Raw genomic sequence first — 26,614 nt, forward strand, 5'->3', positions numbered from 1 at the left:
CTTTGGTGGCAGCTATAAATATTTCAAGTCACAACACAAATATATATGCAATATGGCCTGACTAATTCAGTAAAGATGTTTAAAAAATGTAGATTTAAAAATACATTACTTTTAATGTGTCATTATATCTTAAAAAAAACAAGAGATGTTTGTAAAACATTTATGCCCCCCTCCCTTGGAAACATCTGCGAAGAAAATGAACAGAAACTACAAATAATTGGAATTTTTCTATGTCCAAGGCACATAACTCTGTCAAAAAATGCTTGACCGTATCCAAAATTAAACTTGATCTAGATATTATTATGATAAACCTGTATTCCAAATTTCATTTCAATATGTGCATCCTACGCGAAGAAAAATGAACGGAAACTGCAAATAATTGGAATTTTTTTAAGTCCACTGCGCATAGCTCTGTCAAAAATTGCTCGATTGCACCCATATTCCAACTTGACTTAGATATTATTATAATTAACCAGTATACCAAATTTCATTTTAATTTGTGCATCCTACGCAAAAAAAATGAACGAAAACTGCAAATAACAAAATTTCATTTCAATATGTGCATCCTACGCGAAGAAAATGAACAGAAACTGTTGGTGGACCGACAGACCGACTGACAGACAGACAGCAGCAAAGCAAAGCAATATGCCCTCCCTTCTTTGAAGGGAGGCATAAAAAGTACCAATGCCCTCCCTTCTTTGAAGGGAGGCATAAAAAGTACCAGTACTATATATAAGTATAAAAGATAAATTCAGGTATCAAACCCTTTGGAAGATAAATCATACTTTTCATAGAAGTCAACTACAGTCAAACTTCGTTATGTCGAACTAGATGGGACCGTTTAAAAACTTCGAGATATCAAGGGTAAAATGCTTAAAAAATAAGTGATAGGGACTTACAAATCACTTTGACATATCCATTGTATTCGAGATATCAGTGTTCAAGATTTCGAAGTTCAACTATATATAGTAATTTAAAAAAAAACATCCTTAATATCAGGTGTCCATATACCGTACATATATAAATACAAATATTTTGACAAAAGCATAATATTACCATTTTCATCTTCATCTCCAGATGCCCCTGCTCCCACCTGAGCTGGGGGAGGGGCAGCAGCCATTGCCCCAGCCCCTTGGTGGGCTGGGGGGTGACTTGTCTGGGTGGGGGCATTTTGTGAGGGTGCACTGGGAGATTTGGAAGGGGATCTGTTTTTGTCAATTGCTATTCTGTTTATCTAAAAAAAAAAAAAAAAAAGTAAATCCAATTACCAGTATGTTTCTGTATGGAATTATATTTACATATAAACATATCTTCTCTCCAAACTGCATCAATATCTGAAACCCTGACCCTCTTTTATAACTATATCATGCACTAAAGCAATTTGTCATTCATCACATTTTTCGGCTATAAAGTCTTTAACTTTGTAATGACAAAATTGATTCAAACTCATCTTCATAAATGTCAACATTTCCTTATCTTTTTGCTCTTTTTAATATGAAGGCAGATATTTCAAAGTATTACTCTTTTATGTTTTCAAACTTTTGATTTGATATTAATCTACCTGGTATTGTTAATTTGAAATTAATCTACTGTTGACATTTAATTCTCTTTCTCTACATTTATTTATTTGAATATATTTATTTGAACTTGAAGATAATTTACATATGATTTCACCCATGAAAAATAATTCTTTAAGTTATAATAAGATTATGATCAATAATTCATGTTCACTACAAAATGACAACACTAAAGTCACAATACAAAATTTTGTATTAGTAGCTGATAAGCTTATCATGCACAGCATACACATTATAAAGAACTTAAATGTGCAATAAGATGGATTTAAGGTAGATTTCTGGTAAAATAAATAAAGATATTGTTAAGAAGACCAAATATATCAATTCTACATTACAAAAATTATAATGTGTTTTTCTAGAAGGAAGTTACTTTTTTGAGTATGCATGTTGTTTATTTGCTGTTTAAGCTTTATGTTAGAATAATTGAATCAGACATGCATATCATTTACAGATTAAGAGCATGAACAGTGCAACTTAGAGTTGACAGACACATTGAGACCTGTAAAGAAAAACTAAAATTGTGATCATTAAATGCCAAGAGTAAAACTACCAATCTAACTAACAACTTGTATGAAAAGAAGGAAGTGAGTGAACAAATCTATCCCAATTCCCAAAGTATATATCATCTTGATGTCATCAATTTACTTATGTTTTCTATATACTAGTGCCTGTCTTGTTTGGATTTTATTTGGATTGGATAGTTCAACTGCTAAATCAACTCATGGCAACAATTTAAAATCTGAACAAAAATTGATCATTGATGTCATGGAGATTAGGATGGGTAATAGATGTCATCAATAAGCAATAAGTTATCATTTGACATTCTATGTACTGAAGGGTTTTTTTTTTTCATGCAGACCTAAACAAAGGAAGAAATTCATAATGTTGATAATTAAAGTACAAGACCAGTGATCATACTGACCATCAATGCAGCCAACAATTTTGAGTACAAATATCTGAATACAAAGTGGGGCAACAGGCTTTCGATTTTGTAGCTTGTTCTCTAGCCATTGCCAGTGATTATATAATCAGACATTGTAGTTTACAGACACAGAATGCAGCAGAGGTCTTCTCTAGGAAGCCTCCAAAGATGAGTGAAGTCAGGCAGACCTGAAGCAGTGCAGCGCACACACACACACACCACTACAATACAGATCACACAGCCAAATTTCTACACAAGTACCTCTTCCGTTAAGTTACTTTTCTCAACTTCTTCTGCCCAGTTTATGGATTGTTCTCCAGTTCCTGTGGTCTTTTTAAAACATAATGCATACAAGATTCTACATTTTTAAAAATATGCATTAAAAGAGTTATAATGTCAACTTAAAAATAATTATTAGATACCTGCAAGCAATAATTAAGTATTGAAAACTCCATGCTATAATGAAACACAAAACATTCTTCAATTGCAAAAAAAAAACCATTTTCTAAAATACATGCAGTTCATACCAAGAGAGCCATAATAACTTACAAATCATTTGTTCACTTAGCATTTAACAACTCAATACAGCTCAAATGACTTGAATATAAATTTACTCTTAATACTTTTTTTTCCCCTAAATTCCAATGCTACTTATGTCTCGGTGTGTTCAAATTGTTTAATATGTTCAAACTGTTTAATACTTGTTCACAATACAAGCCATCTAACTCATTTAAAAAACAATGTATCATATAAGAATAAATATCCTTTAAAATATTTGACTTGCTATAATGCAATTATCAGAGTAACTGACTAGGTTGTCAGGTACGGTACTTATTTCACCATTCATTTTTAACTGGACTTTTGTGAGAATTGCTTACTTTTAAAACACTGTTTACATTTTCATAAAATTGGTTTTTACCATGTGCCTTCAACTGTATGTGACATATTTTTAAGATGACTGATGTGTATTATCATTTTGGATTCCATGCCTTACAGAAAGCAGATCTCAATGTCAAAGTAAGCATTTGACTTTAAAAGTTACAGCAGTTCTCATGAAAAGTCCATCATTCAGTATACACAGGACTCAATTTGAGTAGAGTACCAGTACTACCGGTATATGCATAAATGTTTATCTCATTAATTTACAGCACATGTACCTGCCTTGATCAACTTGTACAAGTACACTGTGACTAAGTGAATGTTTACCTGACTTGTCAGTGTTTGTTCCTGAGTGTCAACAGCAGCTCCCCAATCTAGGTCTGCCATGATACCGACCTTTTTGATTAGAGAAATAATAGTGAAATCTTGCATGACATCAAAAGATCTATGCTAGATTGTTGTGATGTAAGAAACACACAATTGAATATTAATTCATTTATTCTTATAAACATGTTTTTCTCAATGAAGATATCACTAGTCTATAAGATGAAGTATTTTTTCCCTCATGACATTATGATGAATTTCAGACAATATGGTTGATATTACCCAAGCATATTTACAGGTAAATATATCATAATAAAGGATTTGTGCATAATGATACAAACAGGGTTAAAGAATCTCCCATGATTTGTGATAGTGTATGATTTCTATCTAACTGACAGTGTTTTGACAGTGTTTTGCACTTAATTCCATTAACAAAGCCTTGGGATCATTTACCAACACAAACAATAGAAGATCTTATATATCTAGAAAACATATTTTTTTCCGCATTCCTTTTATCATAGAACTTTCAATTGTCTTGATTAGGTGTTTTTTCTGCAGTTTTTAAAGTTTTTAATTTCATACTCAGATATTTACATCACACATACCAAATTAATGTTATATCAATTTCAGATGCATAAGTAAATTGATCAATTATGGTAACAAGTTTATAATCTACTGTTAAAAGACTGTTGCAACTAACATTTCAAGTTATCAGACTTAATCATCAATGAAACATATATAATAGGACAGGTATTTCTCTTCAAGGGGTCGTAAAATTTAAGAGATCACAGCTTAATAGCTCAATAGCAAATTTTCTTACATATAAACTAAACTTAAATAAATAAAATGAAACTGTAATAACACTTTCAAGAAATCAAGAAGTTTGAGAGATCAAAGTTGGTTCATCTAGAATAACCTTGATGTTTTTGTGCTATTCTCTATTTTGAATAATTTTCATACTGTTCTCTTTTAAGAAAATTAACCATCTTTAAGTGTTTGAAGAAGCATATATTGAAAATGCTTCTTACTACATGCATCTACTTGTTACCATCATCATCATGTATCCATAGTAAGGTCTCGAGTACTTGTATTTAAAAAATAAGACGCAAAAAATTTACACTAATACTGCTGTGACTCATTTCATGTTCACATGTTCATATTTGTAAAAAAAAATTACTGACTGTGACACAAATTATTTTAATATTCAATAAACAGCAGAATGCTTGTTTCCATTAAAACTACACCTTAATTTGTATATGTATGTTAGACTACAACAAACACGTGTTTTCACATCATGTGTTTAGCCTTCATTATACAGAAGAATAAAATATAAGCTAACGCACAGTTTAAATATAACATATCAATAAACCATCAAGATACCAGTGACTTACATACCGGTCTAATTTCTTCAAACGAACAGAGAAAAATTTATTTTTAGTTTTTACTCGAAAATCTTCAACTTTCTATTTCGTTTATTTGAAAACATTAACTCGTTCAAAATTTAAATTTTGAAACGACAATAAAATTTACTTTTTAAGAATGGATTTTGTTAAAGCAAATTTGAACAAAGTATGCTTGCTTATATTTTTTTCATTTTAACGTAATAAATTTTGAACAGGTGTGATAAAGTATTTTTATGAGAATATATATAAGTACGACTTATCTAAGCATTTCTTTAATACTTCCTTTTTTAGACAAGAAAGTGAAAAACTCGATGCAAAAATATGATTTAATTTCTTATATGATTTGAATATTATTTTTCATTTATCTATAAACTAAAAAAAGGTTGTTTTTTTAATTTAGTATCTATATAACGTTTTAAACTAGGGATATTCCAATCTCTCACCAGAGGGCGTATTACGCTGTGCTTCAACACGTGAAGCTTGCGGAACGCGCCCTCTGGTGAGAGATTGGGGATATTCCACAATAAGCAGCAAGCTTCTTGTTAACATTGATTAGTTAATGTTTCAGAGGACAACGATGAAGACGATACGATGCAAATTCATTTGTCTATTCATCTTATCGTTTGTTTGCATCGAAATTTTTGGAGAAGAAAATTTATATGATGTTCTTGGTGTACGGAAAACAGCTACTCAAAAGGAGATTAAACAGGCTTACAAAAATCAAGCAATGGAATGGTAATTTGATATATTCATGATCATCAGTTTAATATGTTTTACGGTGCGACCGTTGGGGCGAGCGCAGCATGTGAGCAAACAATGAATTATGATAAATCAATGAAGATAAAATTAACAACGTAAATAAATTTGATTGCAAAATAAAATAAAACACATCTATTTTTTTTCAGTAAATTTACATTATTCATAGTTTATAATATAAGATTTGTTATTTATTTATTTATAAATAGAACAATAGTTCAAACTCAGATACAATGTTGTTTAATAATAAAGATTTTAATGTAAATGTACATTGCACTCTATCTCCTCTTTTAAAGTGATTGTAGCGTACGTCAGTTCATCCCCTTTTTTGCAGTAGACATATTTTCTTAAACTTACATTAAAAAATTGACTTATCATAGCCCCCCCCCCCCCCCCCCCCCCCCCCATGTTAAAAACAATTTTTTTTTTCAATTTACACATAGAAAATCGACTTATCATGGAGTTGCCCCCTCCACTTATAGAAAAAAATAATGTTTATTTTTTTTTTAATTTACGCTTAAAAATATTTGCTTATCATATTAAATGAACATGGTGCCCCCCTCCCCGCATGTAATAAATGGAAGTGAAAATAAAGAAACCATTGAACTGCTAAAGAGCTGAAGGATTAGAATTTTCGTGATTTTTTTTTCTTTTTTTTTTTTTTGCTTGCAAAGATTTTTGGATGAGGCTGCCATATACCCATCCACCCACCCACCCCCTTTTAAAAAAAGGCGATGCTACGCGTACGTTCCAGGAATTTACTGTAATTTTAGTGAATAAAATAAATGTGAGCATTCATCCAAATGAGTGCAATATACAACTGTTTCCTGTATCTGAAGAAATGTCCTTATTCTTTCAGCTGTTCTTTAGCTTAGCCTTTGCAAGATTTTGAGAGGATTTTGGTCATTTCAGCAGATTTACAATAACTTCAATATTAGAGTAATTTCCCCTTATCAGTGCTTATTGTGACGTCAAAGCTGACGTTGGTTAAGTGTCGCCTGACTCTTTAAAACTCCCCTAAAAATAAAAGTACTCAAAGTATACTGTTTTATTTACTTAAAAAAGCATGATGTTCTTAAAATTACACATTACACACATGCTTCTCAAAAGTTGTACACTTTGATTCTCGCGAGAACGTGAAGTTGGAAACCATTGGTACTATGAATTGTGGGTCAAAATTTACTGACGCCGAAAAAATCTATCGGATCAATGTGTAAACCTTTGTGACGTCACTCGATTATTTTTTATTGAGAGTGTACTGACGTGAACTTTAGAGGTAGCATTGACTGTATGTCGTATACATTGTTATTGTTTTTATATTGTCTTGCTGATTCTCGTGAGAGTGTGAAGTGATAAAAATTGCCATCATAACACGGAACTACTGGGACGATTAAAACAATGCATCACTGGTCCGATTTACTGACGCCAAAAAAATCCATTGAATGAATGTGCAACTAGTCCGAATTTTCTATTCACACATGCCTTGCCGGTAGAGCTCGCTTCGCTCCGGGGCTGCGCGCCGGCGAGCTGTGCTCGCTGTCATAACGTGTTATATGTTTATATATATATGATATGTAAACGGTGTGAATGTTGGACCGAGCGCAGATTTAACACAGTGCAGTTTGATTTTTGTAGGACAAAATTTATTTGAAACGCACACAGTAGGATCCGCCAAGTTGCCTATTCAAATCATTCGCCAAACTAAGGGCACTCTCCATTAACGTTGCCTCGCCGGCGACGTCATCGAGAAACGGTGACGTAAATGGAACGTTTGGCAACGTCAAAATGCTCTAGCAAGGACAATTACAGCTTAAAACTGATACTTATCTTGAAATTTGATCCAGAAATTTTGGCTATTTGCAGTTTTAATGTCTGTCGGGCAAAGCGAGATCATTGTGACATCATACTTAACTTTCTTGCTCTCAACAGTTTTCGTAAATGTTCGGATAAATTCGGGGAAGGAAATGACGTCATAATTATGTCAACAAAAGTTCAGATAGGTACAGTTTTTTACGTAAGCAAATGTGCATATGTGTTGTTTACTTTCGTGTTTTTAAAGGATTTTGTATTGTTAAATAAAATAGATGTATGCGATTTAGAGGTAAGAATTTCCCTTGGAAACGCTGTCTGTTCCACCTTGTTGCTATGCACCGCAAAGGATTATTGGGATATGTAGAACGTTTTCACGCGGGTCCACAAAATTTTCTTTGAACAATGTGCAGATTTCAACTCAAATTTCCTCCGTTCGTACACGTTGTCTATGGAGCTCGCTACGCGAGCGGCGCTCGCTATTATCATGATGAGCTTGCCAAAGATAATGCTACCAGGCCCATATATATTAAAAGTCGCTTTACCGGCATCGAATCGATTGGTTGTTTTATGATACAAATTTTTTTAACAGGCACCCAGACAAAAACAAGGATCCAACGGCAGCCGATAAATTTACAAAGATAAATGAGGCTTATGAGGTAAATCCATTGAGTTAAGTTTGCAATATTATGTTAATACTGTTTTCTTTTGGCTTATTTATGTTAAGGTTGTAAACTGGAGTTGGTATGATTTTATAGATCTGATTTTTAATGGATGTTTTGTTTCAGCAAATTGTTTTATTCTCTTGTAAATTTAAGAGATATAGCAATCTTCATCTATCACAACTTGTGACAAGTCAAAATAATGTTCATCCCTGGTATGTAGATAATAGAAGCATGTTTTACTGTATATTAAAGAGATGGTTTATTTGTATTGTTCAGACTTTGGGAGACCCAGAGCGTCGGAGTCAGTATGACAAGTTTGGGTACACTTCGGCTAAGGATCACAGACAGCAAAGCAGAGGCAGTCCTTTTGGTGATCCTTTCCATGGAGATCCATTTGAAGGATTCTTTCATAATTTTCACAATTTCAAATTTAACTTTGGGGGATCTGGTTTTACTGATTCATTTATTGAGAAGAATGAAATTAACATGAGGTACACTCTATACTTGTGACATTGTTTTTTAACAAACGTATTAAAAGATTTCTATTGCTTTGAATTTAAAGTAATTTCATGTATTTCATTAAATACAGATGAATGTATTTATTATAGAGTTTATGAAACAAAGATACTACCTGAGAGCCACCAGAAGCCCTATATTCTTTATGCTTATGCAGAGTTTTGCTATGAATGTGTGAATCTAGAACCAGTTCTTGAAAGACTATTTAAAGAATTGGAATCTGTTGGCAAGTAGTACATGTACATGTACTTTTTTTAGGATTATTGTTTTTAAAACTATTGGCAAAGAAAGCAAGCATATCAAAAGTGTATGTATTACTGTTAAAATTAAAGATAACATGCATGAATAATGACTCTTTATTATTAAGTAATGAAGATTAAAATATCCACTGACTTTTTTCCAATCAGTTTATCAATTTTTTTTTATCAGTACAGATCTATTTAAGCATAATTGTCATGTTCAACTTGTAGCTTTTTACCTGCCTTTTACTTTATGATCATTTTTGGATGTACTGTATAAATGAGACTTCTGTGACAGGTATTGGCATGGGGACATTCCATGCAGGTAGAGTGCAGCGCTTAGCTGTGGAGCTGAAAATAAGTCGAGTTCCCAGGATCGTGACTGTGATAAATGGACGAACTTCGGACTTCAGGGGTCATGTGACTCTCCACAACCTAAGACAATTTGTCAGAAATCTCTTTCCAAAGACATTAATTCAACCCGTAAGAATACTTTTACTTTGTGGGATTTCTTATTCAAAAGAAGCAATGTATAAACAGCAAAGGAAATGATTATCATATTATTTATAAAGTTAGAAATAAAAGTAATTGGCATGCAGATAAAGTGATTTTTACACATCAGTTTTCAAGAAAATTTACACTATAATAGGATTGGTTTACATAAAAGATTGAAAAGAGTAGTATTACAGTAAAACTGGGTTATAGCGAAGTCCTAGGGACCAATGGCTTTACTTTGATCCGTAATTCGTTATATCCATATAACGAATTCGTAATAATAACTATAGCGAATTCACTATATACATGTTTTCTTTCACTAGACTATAATTTTTGTTAATTGAGGCTGAAAATAAAAATACATTACTTTGATACCTTTTATAATTGGATTGTGAATTGAAAAATATTTATGAAAATAAATTCATTCAAGCTATTTTGTTAGATGGTAATGCAAACTTTTTTAAGGTTACTCCGTATCTATTAAATCATGGGTTCAAAGTTAAAAACTTAACTTTTTTTTAACTTATTTGACTTGAATTTCATCAAAAAATAAATAAAATATATATGTATCCATACTATTTAAGATGTAAGGTAATAAAAACCAAAGGCTGAAATTATCATCTGAAAATCACACTTTTTTTGTTTAAAAATTAAATTTAAGTGGATGGATACTTGTTTGTCTATTTAAATGTTATTGCTTACTATGTTAGAAAACTAAAATAATTTAAAAAAAAAAGAACAGATTGTTTACATTAGAAAAATTATAGCATTTAGATATATCACTTAGAGAAAAGTAGAAAAGAGTTATTTCCCTTTGTCATTATTGAATTATGTCGAATATAAGGATGAAAAACGCTTATTAAATATCTTTAAGTAACCAATGATTTGAGTTTTTGATGTGCATCTATAATAACATAGAAATTACAAATATATTTCCAGGAATTTAAATGATTTCATGGTTTATGTAAAATGTATGATGTCACAGGAGGGTGGATTTACTTTAACTGTAAAGAAATTTGTTATAAAGATGTTAAATTTTGTTATAATTCACCTCTACGGGTTTAAAAATGAGTTCGCTATATCTGTAAATTCGTTATATTCGAATTCATTATATGCGTAAAATTTTGCTTAGATTTGTTAAGAATTTTACCAGGGACTAAAAAATACTTCGCTATATCCAAGAATTCGCTATATCCGTGTTCGTACTAAACAAGTTTTACTGTATTGAGATTGGTTCATTTTTATGCGCCATCTTACTTTAAGATACATTTAACCTATAATAGCACATTAGGACATTGATTACAAGATTGTGTGATTGTATTGCAGTTAAATGATGAAAAGCTTGATAAGTTTTTGGATGGATGGGAGGATAATCGCATGCGAGGCGTCTTCTTCTCTCCAAAAGAAGAAATTTCTGCCATGTATCTGGCTCCAGCTTTCTACTACAAAAGTTTTGTCACATTTGGACATGTCAACACAAATGCAGATGATGTGTATAAAACTTTAAAAAGATTCAACCTACACAGTGGACATAAAAGTTTACTGATGTTTAATGAAGATGCCCAGTCTCCTGTAGCATCTCTTAGTGTAGGTATTTTTTTGATGACTATAGTTAATATCTATTGCTCAGACAGTAATTTTTAAAATCAAAGTTGTTCTTGTTTGCTTTACAACAATGCTTAATTAGAATGTAACAAGCATTGTTACAGTGGATTATATGCCTTTGAATTAACATCGCTCTATCAAAATAAAGGATACACAGTGTTGAGCGTGCATCAGATATGAATTATAGATATTACAGGTGTGATAATTTCTCCTCTTTCTTTCAGATGCAACAAATATCTAGATCCACTATTGATGAAGTGATTGAAGCAAACAAATTTCTACTTCTGCCTCGAATTTCATCACAGAGTTATTTTGAGGAGTTATGTCCAGCAGAAGTGAAAGCCAAGCGAAAAAAGTAAAGATTTGTTTGAATTGTTTTCAATTCTTGGTATTTATTCATTTATTCAAATCATGCTATTTACAACAACAAAATAAGGGGAAAAAATGCATGATAAGAGTTTAGAGAAAGATGATTTATGATTGAGAAGACATCAAATCAATTATACAATAATAAGTAATGTAAAGAATAAGTTTTGTGGTTTTTACATGGATATGCTTCCTTATGTTTTGACAGGCTGTGTATTGTTTTGATCTCTAAGAAAGCTGAGGAGAGTGAGAGAAAGAAGTTCAGGCGCTATTTACGTAAATCTATGTTTCTTAACAATGAAAGAGTGAGGTTCACATATATTTATGAAGAAACACAGTCAAATGTCATCCAAACACTGAATAAAAATGAGGACACAGAAAATAAAAAAACAATGAAGGTAGAGTATAACACAATTTCATTGACATATTTCAGCTTACAGATTGTCTCGCCTTACAGAAAACATCTCTTTTAAATTCAATTTTTTTTTTAGATAAATAAATAAAAACGCTCTGGTATCTAGCTTTTAATTTACATTGGTCAGCATTGCTTTAGTGAATAGAATTGAAAAGAGCGAGATGTGCTCATGAGACAGAGAGGAAGAGAGATGTATTCATAACTAATACAGTAATGCTGAATGGTTCTGAATTTCTGAACTCCTATAGAATGTGGTGATCATTTGGAGAGTGGAGAGGAATCACCTCAGCTACGAGTGGCTGAAAAATGCCCTGACCAAGGAGGAGGATATCTATAACCTGAGGGAGGAGCTTGAGGGGCGTGTCCAACAGCTGCTCAACTCTGACCAATCACTGGCCTTCAAAACCATACTGCCTGATTTCCACAATGAGCATTCTCTGGTTAGTGTTTTATTTGTTGTCTCTTAAACTCTTTATTGGAGGGTAAACATATGGTTCGTTTGATTCAAGTGCCAATATTATTGATCATACTGCAGCTGGTTAAGATATTCAGTAGAACACACTCACCAAAGCTGCTTGCCGATATAGATAAACGTTTGGGTTTTTAGCTCACCTGAGCTGAAAGCTCAAGTGAGCTTTTCTGATCACCCGTTGTCCGTCTGTCTGTCTGTCTGTCCGTCTGTAAACTTTTTACATTTTGATCTTCTTCTCTAAAACCACTTGTCCAAATTTAACCAAATTTGGCACAAATCATCCTTATAAGAAGGTGAATATAAATTGCAAAAATAAAAGGCCAGATTGTATTCAAAGCGGAGAAAACCTCGAAACTGTAAAAAAGGGGGGGTGCATTTTAAAAAATCTTCTTCTCAAGAACTACTGAGTTAATCTTAACGTAATTAAGCATAAATCATCCTTAGGGAAAGGAAAATATAAATTGCAAAAATTATGTTCCAAATTTGAGATAATTGCGAAAATACTTATAAAGAATGGCTCGTTATTCCATATATCGTAGACTGGCAATTCATTGCGATAGACTGGTCTTATGACAGGCATCGCCAGTCTACCGCATCTCGAAAACGAGGTTCTTTGTTAGAAGCTGGCAGTTTGTTGTGCAACAGTTCAAGTGCGTATTGTGAAGTAAATTGAGGTTAAATATTTCAACGCGTTGTCTTTTTCACGTAAGAGGTGGTTTTAGCTTGTTTTGATTTTTTCGTTTCTTTTTGCTTTTTAACTTGGGAAACAATCGCCTTGTATTTGGAACGAATGTCAGACATGTCGGCCCAACGACACCTCGGCCCAACGATACTTCGGCCCCAGGACACCTCGGCCAAGACGGGTCGGCCCAAAATTTGAGACACCTCGGCTCACGTAAAAGACATCTCGGTTCAAGCAAAATTAAAACAAAAATATTTGATTTAAATGTTTTTATTTTAGTAACATATATATTTTATCAAAATATTACATATCAAATACTTCTAAAAGACATTGAATTAATAAAAAAAAAATGATACCATTACGTTCTAATTGTTAAGCAAACAAGAAAGTAAAATTAAGAAAATGACGACAATTTCGACAAAAGATAAATAGAAAGAAGAAATCAATGAATAGATAAAGTAATTATCTGCCCCTATTTTTTTTTATGTTTATGTTTAGTAGAACCGAAAGTTTCATTGGGCCGAGGTGTCTTTTACATGGGCCGACGTGTCAATAAATTTGGGCCGACCCGTCTGGGCCGAGGTGTCAAACGCCCTTGGCCGAGGTGCTTCGCCGGAATTTCCTCCGAAAGAGAATTTGAAGTAGCCATGTACAGTATTCCGAGTTCATAATCGTGTAAATTAAATCCAAAGAAAATAAAAAGATGTTTATGAATTTGAAAAGACGTTTTCACAGCCTCAGTTAAACCCTGTTGTGATTAATCACCCCCGAATGTCTTATCTTTAAAGGTTATAAATACGGGTGATGCAAACACATATTCCGTGCATTGAAAATTACTATCGATAATCATTACATTTCTTGTTGATACTACAATTAGAAGGTAACTTGTAATTATTTAATAACTCTGCCAAATTAATGCAAAACCGTTTGTTTACAGTTATCTTCAAAACTAAAAACTGTTGTAATTGGGTCATAGGGTAGGACTAATTTCTCCAAAATACACAGTGCATAAACTGATTTTGTGTCACCTGGCTAACTCAATTACAAAACATTTTATCTATATAATGTATGAATGCATTAAAAAAATGAAATTAAACAAATTGGATAAGATTTTAAAAGTTGCCTATCATTCTACGACTGACACTGAAATGTTTGTTGATCATTGGAATTGTCTTGCTAACTATTATATACTTGTGTACAGAAAAATCAAAAGGATGATGTGCTATAACTACTTTCTGGGGTCCTTTCTCATTTGATAAATTATTTGAAATCTGCAACAATTTTGGTATTTTTCAAACGAGTAAATAAAAACTTCTTTAAAACAGTTCTGACACATTATAATTATGAGGATATCCGTGCATTATCATTATTTTAAAGAAAATATTGCAGCAGAAAATCATCTTGGTTTGTAGCTGTTTGTTGTTTTTGAGCGAATATGAAATAATTAATGGGCCTTAGTACAGAACTGATACCTGTTTGCCTGACAATACATTAAATTAAATAGATTTTTAACACATCATGTGACAACATTTTCCAGTCAAATGTTTTAAACACAAGTTTACATCAGGTAAACAATTATTTAAGGGAAGACCAATTAAGTTTTTTACTGTAGCCTTAATAGCAACTTTTGCCACAGAGTTCAAGCACTGCGTACTGCCTTCAAGACTAGCTGGCGATTCTCTGTCCGTCAATCTTTGTTAACTTTCACATATGAGATATCAGCTGTGAAAATGAAATGTATCTCATCTGCACGGTGTATTCATAGAGCTTGGCATCTTAAATAAACACACTAAAAATATTCACTTAGATGTGGAAAATGAAAATTACACTAATTTAAGTTCGATATTTTTTTTCATAAATACCAATATACCAAACAAGAAATATTGCAGGTAAATAGTAACTACCTTTTCCAGTATTTTCATCATATAAAATAAATATGCATTGCATGGCCTCTAAGACAACATATTAATGAAATAAAATGTTGGCATCCTTTAATTTTGTAGATTCAAAATGTTCAAATTATGATTACACACAATAAGGTAGGCCCACAATGGGTGCTGATTATTTAACTGATATACGTCTTAGGAAATGTATGATTTTTTTTTATCTTAAATGAGCTAATACTGTTCACATATGTGCAAAAACAGTAGGAAATAATATACCGGTGTTATAGATAATTAATATATATCACAATATATTTTCAACCCTACCCCTTTATAAAATATTGAGTTTTAGGTCAGAAAATTATCATGGTACTTAACTTTGCTAAATATTAAAGTTTACTGTTCTTAATTATTTAAGGACACACGAGACGTTCCTCAATTTTATATAATTTTCCTTGATAAATTATTCCTTATTTATTAACATTTAAACCTGTTAATTCCCAAAAATTCAAGGTTTATTACCAGGCAAGTTTTAGAGCTATAATATTTAGAATTTTCCTTAAAATAGCATGCAAAATGCATTTGAATGCTTATAAATAAAGTCATAGTATATATTTTCAATTGAACACTTTATATCTAAATAAAAAAGTATCATATAACAGGAAAATATAATTATGGAATTACTTGGTGGAAATCTTCACATTGTGGAGATAGGAAAAAATAGAAAATAATGGAAGATAGGTCGCGTCTGACCGTAAAGTGTGTTAAGTCAATGTAGTTCGCCATTGTTGCTCAGGTGAGCGATGTGGCCCATGGGCCTCTTGTTAGAGCTTGTTAAAGAAAGGCAAATCCTTATTTCTTCAGCCTCTGTTTCCCCGGTGTGGCGAATCTACCATACCTTTTCAACATGACTGACCACACATTCTTAAAGATGGCTGCATTTAAATGTTTTCCTATATACACTAATGCACAGTGGTTGCTGATAAACAGAAGCATGGATTTATGTAAATGCATTGAATAAATTAACTAAATACTGATTTTTTTTTCTGCAGCACCTTTTTATTAGAATCCTCCATAGGTTTCACAACTGGGGAGAAAGAGTCTTGATCTTTGTTACAAGGTTTGTAACATTTTTCACATTTGTTTAAGGAGTCTCGGGGGAGAATATTTCAAACATACGATTTCCTTTAAATGTTTTACATTGAAATGTCAACTTATGAGTAAACTATGTGCAAAATATAAAGTAAATTGACCGGATAGTTTATCTGTTTGTCGCGCTCAAATTTTGGTCGTAAGTCCGATTCACCACCAACATTTTATATAGGATTATACAGAAAAATGAGGGTTTTCATTTTCAATTTCATATTTAATAAATTACAAACATACGATTTTCTTTATATTTTCAGCGATGAAAGGTTAACGTATAAGTAAACTTTTTGCCAAATTAAAACGAAATTGACCGGATGGTTTTTAGGCTATTCATTCTCATAGTTTGATCCTATAAACGTGGTGTGCCAGCCATTTTACATTATAGAATTATACAGCTGTTGTATAAAACAAAAGGATGTTTACGAATCAAATTTAATTTTATTTGTATTAGAAGAAAAAATACATTTCTACTCACACAGAACGTAGAAGGGTTGCGTATATGTTTCTATTTTTGCAAATTATAGTTTTGATTTTAATTATTGTGGCTGTAATAGAAATTGCACGACGTTAATTTTTGTCAATTGTTACGTCAGAGTCTCAACTGACGTCATCCTAAGACGTTGACTCCAACGACAATAATGTCGATTTTGAAGAAGCGGCGAAAAAATTAAAATACTTCTGACATTATTCTAACGATTCATTTCACTTCAAATAATTTTTTGATAAGTAATTTTTCTGAAATAAAAAAACGTCACATGATAACCTGTATCATTGAACATTTTACTTTAAATTTGTGTTTTACAACAGTAATGCGCAATACCCTGCGCAGAGGGCACAAAATTTTAAACCCGCTACCGACCTTAAGTGTTGGTCAACACTGCCCATAGTTTTACTAATTGACTAGGAATTACTAGTATTTTATGTTTAATGTTGCAGATATGTTGCTGTTCTCAGTTTGTACTTACCACAAAGATTATATATATGGTTCCTGTTGCTTTACTTTTTGTGTGTGTTGGGGGATTAGCGGATGGGAAGGTCCAATACTGTAGATCTATATACACTATTTATATATATTTTTTTCTTAAGCATGGACCCCATTACAGTACTGACTGTGTTCATGGCATTTGCAATGATGTTTGGAATTGGATACTTTATGTCTGCAATGGCTGCTATTGAGGAGGAGCAGCTCAGAGAGAAACAACCTAGGCAGTACAAACCAAGGCCCCCGTCTAGGTAAGTAATCTATGTATGTATTTTAAAATAACCCAGGGAGTACAAACCAAGGCCAACGTCTAGGTAAGTTGTCCCAGTACTTATTAAATAACCCAGGGAGTACAAACCAAGGCCCACGTCTAGGTAAGTTGTCCCAGTACTTATTAAATAACCCAGGGAGTACAAACCAAGGCCCACGTCTAGGTTAGTTGTCCCAGTACTTATTAAATAACCCAGGGAGTACAAACCAAGGCCCACGTCTAGGTAAGTTGTCCCAGTACTTATTAAATAACCCAGGGAGTACAAACCAAGGCCCACGTCTAGGTAAGTTGTCCCAGTACTTATTAAATAACCCAGGGAGTACAAACCAAGGCCCACGTCTAGGTAAGTTGTCCCAGTACTTATTAAATAACCCAGGGAGTACAAACCAAGGCTCCCATCCAGGTAAATTATCCCAGTACTTATTGAACAACCCTGGCAGTACAAACCAAGGCCCCCATCCAGGTAAATTATCCCAGTACTTATTGAACAACCCTTGCAGTACAAACCAAGGCCCTCATTTCGGTGACTTATCCCAGTGTTTAATACATGTTGTCACTGATGGCAGGTTTTGTCAAAAGACAAAGACAATAAAAAATGATATTCCATCATGAACAAAGATATTGTTCACAGACTACTACTTTGTTACATTGTTTGTTCTCATAAGGACTATTACGGCATTGTTTGCAGAAATTATACAGTCTCTATTATGTTGATTCATTAGGACTCCGGATCAGAAGAGAGTTAATCTGTATGAACTGACACCAGACTCGTACGACACACTGGTCCTGAATTCAGAAGCCGGACTTACCATGGTAGTCCTGATTAATGATGAATCAGGAAGTAAACTTCTCAGCAAGTTCAAAGACATCGTTCTACCATTGACAAGGTTTGCAGTTTTCTGTTATTAAGAGAATATACATGTAGATTAATGTTGCTCTGGTTAATACATGTAAATTCAAGTCCATTACCAACATCTTTTTCTCCTCCAAATGCTTTATATTTTGTACGAAAAACATTTATATCCCAGTTAAGAGAGATTTTTCTCATTTAAAATGTTCTGCTACTGTCCCAATCAGATTGGCATCATTGCTACCAGTTTTGTTCCACCTTATGAAGGAATACCTTTAAGTGCTAATTAGTGTAAGTGATATTAATTCGCATAGATTTACTATGTCTTTGATTATCAATTGTAGGTACAGTGGTCTATCATTTTCCTTTTTACGACTGGAGAGCTACATTGGTTGGTATCAGCACTTACTGGAAGACAGTGTAGGACACAAAGTAAGGATGGAAAACATTAACATCAACAACTGTATAGGTACAGTTCTGGCCCTCAATGGCATCCGCAAGTACTACTATATATACCAGCCAAAGAAGGCCAGAAAGTGGATCAGACAGAATAACAAAAACGTGCCTAGTGCCATCGGAATGTTTGACTCTGATGAGAACTCGGACAGCGACCAGGACTCGCGCGTGATTCTCGTGGAGGAACTTCTAGATGGACTCCTGGATTGGTTCGACAAAGTGTTTGATGGATCTCAACGGAAAATCCGAATCACTGCCTGGCCTGATCTTAGAGCAGTATAATAGCAGCATTGATATAACTTAGTATTTGGATCTTATCCCTATTTATGCCATTTTTGTGTTCATGTTTGTGTGTGTATGTAATTTTTATTTGCATGCCAAAAAGGATTTTTGTTGTTTTTTTTATTGTCATTCCATTGTGTTGTGTAAAAGGTTTGAAAAACCCTTTCTTTGTTCATGTTATAATCAAAAGTTTGATAGTCAAAGAGAGGAAAGTCATTATAAAGTTATATGGTGCATTTTATTAAGCTTTTGGTAAAAAAATAAATTAAAATGATGTTCACATAAATGATGCAAAATTAAGCAATGAAAAAATTCTGCAATCTATTATACATGTACCAAAAAAGGAAGTTTAATTTTGTTTACCAGTAAAACTTTTTTGTTTTGTTTTAATAAAACAGTTTTATGAAAATGCAGATCGACTTTTAATATCACTGACATTTATTATGAACATGTTCTGTTTGTATACAATTTATACTGATATGTACATTTTCAATTTCTGAAGTTATGGTGGTATATTTTTATTGGTACATAAAAAAGAAAGAAGATTATATCACTGGTTGGAAGAAATGGTTTGAAATTGTGATGTGATAAAAGCCTTTGAAACGTGCTGTACATTCCTTATTAAATGCAAAGTAAAATTTTGAGAAGCAAACCTCATAGAGTTCTAATAGTTGTGAACTATATGAATATATATATATCCAAAGTTTGGCGCTAGCTTTATTTGAATATTATCTTGGTTTTATACAAAAACAATTGAATTGTTGAATTAAAGACATGTAAATTAGGAAACTTCAGTATCTAGTCAACGTGCTCTTCATAGTGTGTGGACGATTTGATTATATATGCGTTTTTTTCTTTACCTTATTTTATTCTTGACACCTGTCTTTTTTATAAAGAAACTACCATATATGTACATACCGTATATAGATGCCTGTACGAGATATTTGATTTTTATGTTGTTTTATACCTGTTGATCTACCTGAATTACCGGTACACACCTTTTTCCAAACTTACAGTGTAAATATACAAGGTGTACATGATACTTAAATTACTTCTTTGCAAGACAATTTTAATGATTTTTTTTTTCATTACATCTTTGATATCAATGGCAATATATTCACAGTATACTATTGGTATTGTAAAACTTGTTGAATACCAATTCAGTTGGATTTAATTAACAGATGGAAATGGAAATTTTAAAAAAAGACATGAAAATCATAACTTTCTTTTTGGAAGGACTGTTATCAAGGAATTCAATTTTTATATATCTTCAAAACTAAAACTGGTACTGAATTCACAAAAATTGATGGCAATGAATACCAATGAAGTTATAATATTCTTATATGCATAATTTTTGAAACCTGTTTTAATGCCAAATTCTGTATACCGGTATATATTTTTTCTTCAAATAATCTATAATATTGCATACTTTAATTTAAGACACATGATGTTGTTCACAAATACTCACAGCATACTCCAGATTTTGTAACATTTTACCAATACTTTCATCAACTTTTCTTTACACTATTTATTAATGCAATTATTCAGGAATTTCTACAAGTTCATGTTATGATGTACCTGGTGTTTTGTCTTTGTCCCCCGCTGCAACGCGGAGCGGGGACATAGAAATGCTGGGCTTGTGTCCGTGTTTCCGTCCGTCACACTTTTTTGTAAGCGCTCTCATGCCTTCAAATTTTGACGAATTTTCATTAAATTAATACCAAATGTTTATACCAATATTACCTTGGTCAAGTTCGAAAATCAGCATTGGTCGATACTTTTTGTTGGAGTTATGGGACTTTGTGACCTTGTAGGCGCTTTCATGCCAACTAATTTGGACGGATTTTCATTAAATTTATACCAAATGTTTATACCACTAATACTTTGGTCAAGTTCTTTTAGATTGTAGTATTTTGGATATATTTGCGACAGGAAAAATAGAAGAAATAAATGGGTGGTGGGGGTAAAAAAATGTTCCTCGCAACCTCCCCACACATTTAATTCTGGAACAGCCCTGAATGTTTGAAAATATTCCAATATACAGTATACTAGTATACTGCTTGACCGGCGGGGGACCCAGGAATTCTATTCTTGTACTTTTTTGTAAGCGCTCTCATGCCTACAAATTTTGACGGATTTTCATTAAATTTATACCAAATGTTTATACCACTAATACTTTGGTCAAGTTCTTTTAGATTGTAGTATTTTGGATATATTTGCGACAGGAAAAATAGAAGAAGAAAAATGGGTGGTGGGGGTAAAAAAAATGTTCCTCCCAACCTCCCCACACATTTAATTCTGGAACAGCCCTGACTGTTTGAAAATATTGCAATTTCATATACAGTATACTAGTATACTGCTTGACCGGCGGGGGAACCAGGAATTCTATTCTTGTTTGTCATGAATATGGAGAATTAGTTACATTGTCTTTAATATTCAATTTTTGGCATTTTAATTTGAGAAATATACTAATTTAATACCAGTAGTGTATTTAACGAGAGGAAAGCTCAAGTAGCCCTCTCCCTTTTATTAAAGTTATACATCTTTGATGATTGCCAAGGATAAGCATATTAGTACGACTCTTAACGTGTCTTACAACTTAATGGCAATAATGAAGAGCACATTACTGGTTGCATAAGCTTGTCTCAATTTCTTTGGATTATATATGAGTACGGTACACCATTTAATATTTTGTTAACAAGTTCTAGTTATTGAAGTCAAGAAATAACATAGAAGATAAATAATGAAAACAATTTTAATGTTTATGAGTGCAGTTCATTAAGCACATATTTAAACAAACCAGTAAAGACACAAAAACATGGTAAAGGAAAATGAAACATATGTTTCTAAATACTGAGTGGAAATACAAAACAATGGTAAACTTCACAAATGCGAAAAATCTACAGTTTAAAATCATTTATAAATGGTAAAAAAAATATAGATTCTATATATAAAATGTACTGTATTTGAATAATTCGGGTTTTTTAAACCTTTTCTCTATATATAATATATGAGATTAATCAGCAGAATTAATAATGTTGGTATATATATAAATACATTCATAATATGAATGATTTGGTCCCTCTTTCTTGTATTTAGAAGTACAAATCGACCCTTCTATCAATTTTGATTTAAACATGTACATTTCTGCTCAGACGAGACATAATACTTAATTGTTTATAAAAATACTGATTCAGTGACATGGCATACATCATTTTATTGAGCAAAATTTAAACTAAACTGGTTTTCGGAATTGTCATGGCTGGTTTCATAATAGAAAATACTTCCAAACCATACTCTATTGGAGTAATTAATTAAAAAACAAATCAACAAAATACCCCACGAAATTAACTCATGATGAAGTCGTAAAAGTTATAGAGTATGAAAACAATCAAAATGATTCATATTATACATACTATACACAGCAGATCTGGATTGGCACCAATACAATACTGATGTTTAATACCGTAAAACCATCTATGAAGATCTCTATTTTCAAAGCCAGCTAACTAGCACACATGCATAACAAATTTTGCCTTATAAAAGAGATACATCTATTATAAAACTAAGTAACAAAGACTAGAAAACAGTCACAGGTTAACCTGAAAGAGGCATCATTATACAAGGAAATTTCTGAAGGGGGTTCATAGAAAGGAGAGGCATTACAAAGCAGATGAAGGAATAAATGTAATGTCATATACAATGACAATATGAAAGTTTCGCAATTGCGGGCAAATAAAACAGAAAAGAAATTTTAACTGAGTATTCAATGAAACTTCTCTTTACATTTATAGAAAATTTAGGGGAGTTTTAAGAAAGTGTTGTTTCATTTCTTATGTATAAACTAGATCAGGGAGTTTTTCTGGTGATTTGAAGACACAAGCATTTCTCAGGTGTAGGTCCTTATTAACTTTGTTGTAAGGATGCAGAGTTGTCGACATATCTTTGGAGAAAGCATAACGGTTTCTGACCAGATTTTCTTTAGGGTGTCCCACAAAGGAATTCTGGTAGGTTGATAGGTAATCTCCCTTAACTTCATCTGCAATCTGATCCTTCCATTTGGATTGCAGTTTTTCATGCAGTCCAAAGTTAGTGGGATTTCCTATAGATAAATAAAAGTACATAAAATTTTATTCATTTTTTTAAGCAATAAACATTGTATGCAAAATGATAAACAAATGAAAAGTACTGTAAAACTTCTTTCAACACTGATGAATATAGTTGGGTATACATATGTACCTTGAATAGGATGATCTGATTTTTCTGGAGCCCAAGAAAGCTTGTGGCTATTCCAGTCTCGGAGTGATGGGAGGGTATTCTCCTTGTATCGGCCATTGTAATGTTCGTCATACCAAGAGATGTGGTTCTGTGTGTATTTATCTCCATGATGGTGGAAGATGTGTTCCTGTCCCAGCCCATCATTTCTCATCAGTGCCTTTCGTCGGACTATTACATCAGGCCTATAAGAGCCATAGTTTCTGAAGTCCACTCTGTGTGTGCTGTTATGTTTTGTATCCCCTTTATTGAACTGAAAATGACAGAAATTTAATAAAATAAATTAAGTGGCAATTGTGTAGAGCATTCGGTCAACAAAATAATGTAAAAAAGATACACATTTTCAAAAACTATTGAACACGTTTATTTCTCTAGCAGCACCTAGGCCTCGTCAAATGACTATAATAGGTCTACTTATCAAAAACTTTTAAGTATGTCATTGTGCGAACCAGTACGAATTAACTTACCTATACAATCTTCATTTGTATTTTAATTATTTGTGGTGATTTTGACTCTGTGTTTTATCTATCATATCTGTAAAAACCACCTCTGTTGTTCAAACCAACATGTTACATGCGGGTGACTGTCTTAATATGCCAAATAATGAGTGTGCGTGCACATGCACTGCGGCTGAGTTTACGGGAAAACTTACTGTATATCTTTCCTCGCCCCAATTTCCTATCAATACACCAGGCGCAAACCGTTGCTCTATCCTCCATCCTGGCATGTGCCATTTCATTGGGTCTCCTTGTGCCATTTTAGGGCAATTAAAACTTGGAACGTTTATTTACAATGGCGATATCAGCCTCGTTGCTAACGTTGCTATAGGATAGTTGAATATACTACAAAACCTATGTAGACTAACACGGGGAAATCCGGAAAAGTTTTCGATGTAAGCATTGATTGGCTAAAAGTTTAAACATTGATTGATAATGACTTGTCGTAAATGTAAGATTTTAAGGGGTTTTAAATCATAGATTTATCTGATTTTATCTGAAAATTTCTCACCACCGGTTAGAATACCTTCCTTATATCCATAAGAATGCGCTCTCTCTCTCTCTCTCTCTCTCTCTCTCTCTCTCTCTCTCTCTCTCTCTCTCTCTCTCAAAACTATACCTCAGGGAGGGGAAAGGTCCTTAAAATATGAAAATATTATGTGCACATAAGATACTGTCTAGTAGAACCCTATCAGAATATATTTTACTAAGTGTTCGTTACAAAAAAACAGGGGCATATAACATTAATTGTTTTATACATAAAATTTGTGTTGAAACTTTTTCTATATTGTAACCAATGCATTTTTAGTTGAATATAGTTATTTATAAGTAATTGCACTGCAGATGAGCGGTTGAATGACGATCGATAATTCAGCGCCAGACGACCATGGATATTACAACTCACATTAAGCGCCACCCCATGTGAATGCAGAAGTATGCGACATAATCTGATAATTGTTAGTATATATCAGAGTGAATTGTCATATCATTAAAACCATATAAACTACTACTGCAATAATTAAAACAGGAGAGTATTGAACAAAGAGTACATTAAATTGTTAAGAAAACCATGTCAAGTTTGCTTGAGGATATACTAGTGTGCAAAGCATACAAAATACTTACACCTGAAAAAGAGAACACAAAAGATCAGTGCCATACCCATAAAAGAAGAGGGGGACAAGGCGGGTAAACTGCCTATATTATGGGATAGAGAAAGATATTGAAATATGAAAATGTCAGCATATCCGAATTTTTTTTCTTCAAAATTTTGTTTCCAACAATATCTATTTTATTTAACATATCGGCGATTGGTATAACCTACAAGTTGATGATATGTTACATGTAAATGAAACCATTTGATATGTTTTTATAAAATACTTAATTGAAGTATAATGCATATCTTTTTACATATAGTGCCATCTATTTTAGAACTTCAGTGTCTTAATTTTATGTCATAGTTTGTATTCCATATTTTTGTCATAATCTAATTAATGTCCAACGAAAAAAAAACAAATTTTAATCAGCAAAAACTTATGGACAATGATGACCCATCATACAATCCAAAAATGATGTCCAATGTCGTATTTACATTTAAATAATCCAGTTCGTTGGTGAAAAAAGCTCATGCAGCGGTTAGCGCACTAGAGTTTAGATAACTTTATAGGAATTAACTTTTTCGGTTGAGGGATCGACACCACCAAAACTTAAGCAATCGGCAATTTGTGTGTGTGTGTGTGTGGGGGGGGGGGGGGGGGTTGTGTTTGTTAAAATATATTCAAACTGACCATAGTTAGAAATTGTGCCATCGCAGAATTTTATTATATTACATGTACTTAAAATTAGATTTAAATTCGAGAGAACTAGTACTGCATAATATTACTATTATACCGATGGGTATATGTGCGCACTGCGCACCATCTCATTCATCTTCTTACGCATGAAAATTGACAAATAAGATCTGCAAAGTTCGTCGTCTACAATTTTCATCTGTTTATAAAAAATGCTAATTTCAGGGGGGAATTCTGCATTTTTCAGAGACTGCAAAAGATTCAGAGTTCGATGTTGAATACAATCGTTATTTATCGTCAACTTCGGGTAAATACACACATATTCCTCTCCTTTGCATACACATGGTTTCAGTAAAAGTCCTATTCCTAATTCACATCGAAGACGAAAGATTTTGCAATATATATATATATGTTATTGTAGAAACGTTTTGCACAGAGAAAAATGGAAAGGAAATATTGTAATGGTGTAAAAAAAAAAAATCGTAGTTTGTACATATGTACACGCTTATATAATTAATTCTGAATAAATGAAGTCTCTACATCGTGCAAGAATCTGTCGTTCTTGATTTAATTTAGGAGTAGAGCTGATAACAGATATCAGATACAAGCACATATGCTTCTAAGGCTGGTCATTTTTCTTTCTCGGAAAAGTGCACCGTTATGCTGAAAAATTAGTGCACTTGTCACTTAGTTATAGGCCATTAGGTTACAATGTTAGCACAGGCGTCGTTACGTTTGTTACGTATTCGCATTTAACATAGACACAAATGATCATAGAGATGAACCCTGCTGCACACCATGAAACGTCATAAAAGAAAAATGAGTTTGGGAGCATTAATAACCGAATTATCACAATATCCCGAAGGAATTCATAACTACATTTTCACCAAGTGGACATTTTCTAAATACACAACAGACATATATAAGATCGCCGTGTCAAAGAACAAACAACGGCAATTATTTATCGTCACCTTCGGACAAATTCACAAATACATCTCTCAGTTATTTTTCCTAGTTTATTTTGGCCTTTGACCTTTACAACCGAGTATATATAAGC

At 32.7% G+C, this 26,614-nt stretch overlaps 3 protein-coding genes across 4 annotated transcripts in view; 1 reads left to right on the plus strand and 2 right to left on the minus strand.

Annotated features, from left to right (window-relative positions):
* LOC105338838 (ATP-dependent RNA helicase DDX19A) overlaps positions 1-5,191 on the minus strand; it is a 14,368-nt gene extending 9,177 nt beyond the window's left edge. Inside the window, exons 1-5 of one of the 2 annotated variants that reach the window (XM_066080067.1) lie at positions 5,098-5,191; positions 3,706-3,784; positions 2,761-2,829; positions 1,057-1,234; positions 1-12 (exon numbers count right to left, since the gene is read on the minus strand). The exon at positions 1-12 is cut by the window's left edge and continues 127 nt beyond it. In XM_066080067.1, the coding sequence (XP_065936139.1) occupies positions 1-12; positions 1,057-1,234; positions 2,761-2,829; positions 3,706-3,765 (319 nt within the window). In that variant the 5' untranslated portion in view covers positions 3,766-3,784; positions 5,098-5,191. The remainder of the gene's footprint in view (positions 13-1,056; positions 1,235-2,760; positions 2,830-3,705; positions 3,785-5,097) is intronic. The other variant, XM_066080068.1, reaches the window with a different exon arrangement.
* A 449-nt stretch (positions 5,192-5,640) lies between these two features.
* On the plus strand, positions 5,641-19,085 carry LOC117685083 (dnaJ homolog subfamily C member 16). Its single transcript, XM_034459336.2, has 13 exons — positions 5,641-5,840; positions 8,263-8,329; positions 8,612-8,826; positions 8,944-9,077; positions 9,389-9,573; positions 10,912-11,172; positions 11,415-11,545; positions 11,765-11,954; positions 12,220-12,411; positions 16,061-16,128; positions 17,244-17,390; positions 18,133-18,297; positions 18,605-19,085. Exons 1-13 carry the CDS (start codon positions 5,665-5,667, stop codon positions 18,996-18,998), a joined length of 2,325 nt encoding a protein of 774 aa, XP_034315227.2. The 5' UTR covers positions 5,641-5,664; the 3' UTR covers positions 18,999-19,085.
* A 2,652-nt stretch (positions 19,086-21,737) lies between these two features.
* Positions 21,738-24,108, minus strand: LOC117685084 (cilia- and flagella-associated protein 107-like). Its single transcript, XM_034459337.2, has 3 exons — positions 23,926-24,108; positions 23,238-23,526; positions 21,738-23,100 (listed from the first exon to the last, which is right to left on the minus strand). Exons 1-3 carry the CDS (start codon positions 24,028-24,030, stop codon positions 22,832-22,834), a joined length of 663 nt encoding a protein of 220 aa, XP_034315228.1. The 5' UTR covers positions 24,031-24,108; the 3' UTR covers positions 21,738-22,831.
* Between the last annotated feature and the right edge of the window lie 2,506 nt (positions 24,109-26,614).

The sequence above is a fragment of the Magallana gigas genome, chromosome 3 (genome assembly GCF_963853765.1).
Source record: "Magallana gigas chromosome 3, xbMagGiga1.1, whole genome shotgun sequence".
Lineage (NCBI taxonomy): Eukaryota > Metazoa > Mollusca > Bivalvia > Ostreida > Ostreidae > Magallana > Magallana gigas.

Coding starts and splice junctions, on each gene's coding strand:
- LOC117685083 (XM_034459336.2), top strand. CDS start 5,665: ATGTTTCAGAGGACAACGATGAAGACGATACGATGCAAATTCATTTGT. Junction 8,330..8,611: donor AGATAAATGAGGCTTATGAG/GTAAATCCATTG, acceptor TGTATTGTTCAG/ACTTTGGGAGACCCAGAGCG. Junction 11,955..12,219: donor AAAATAAAAAAACAATGAAG/GTAGAGTATAAC, acceptor GAACTCCTATAG/AATGTGGTGATCATTTGGAG.
- LOC117685084 (XM_034459337.2), bottom strand. CDS start 24,030: ATGGCACAAGGAGACCCAATGAAATGGCACATGCCAGGATGGAGGATA. Junction 23,527..23,925: donor GGGGCGAGGAAAGATATACA/GTAAGTTTTCCC, acceptor TGTCATTTTCAG/TTCAATAAAGGGGATACAAA. Junction 23,101..23,237: donor ATCAGATCATCCTATTCAAG/GTACATATGTAT, acceptor ATTTATCTATAG/GAAATCCCACTAACTTTGGA.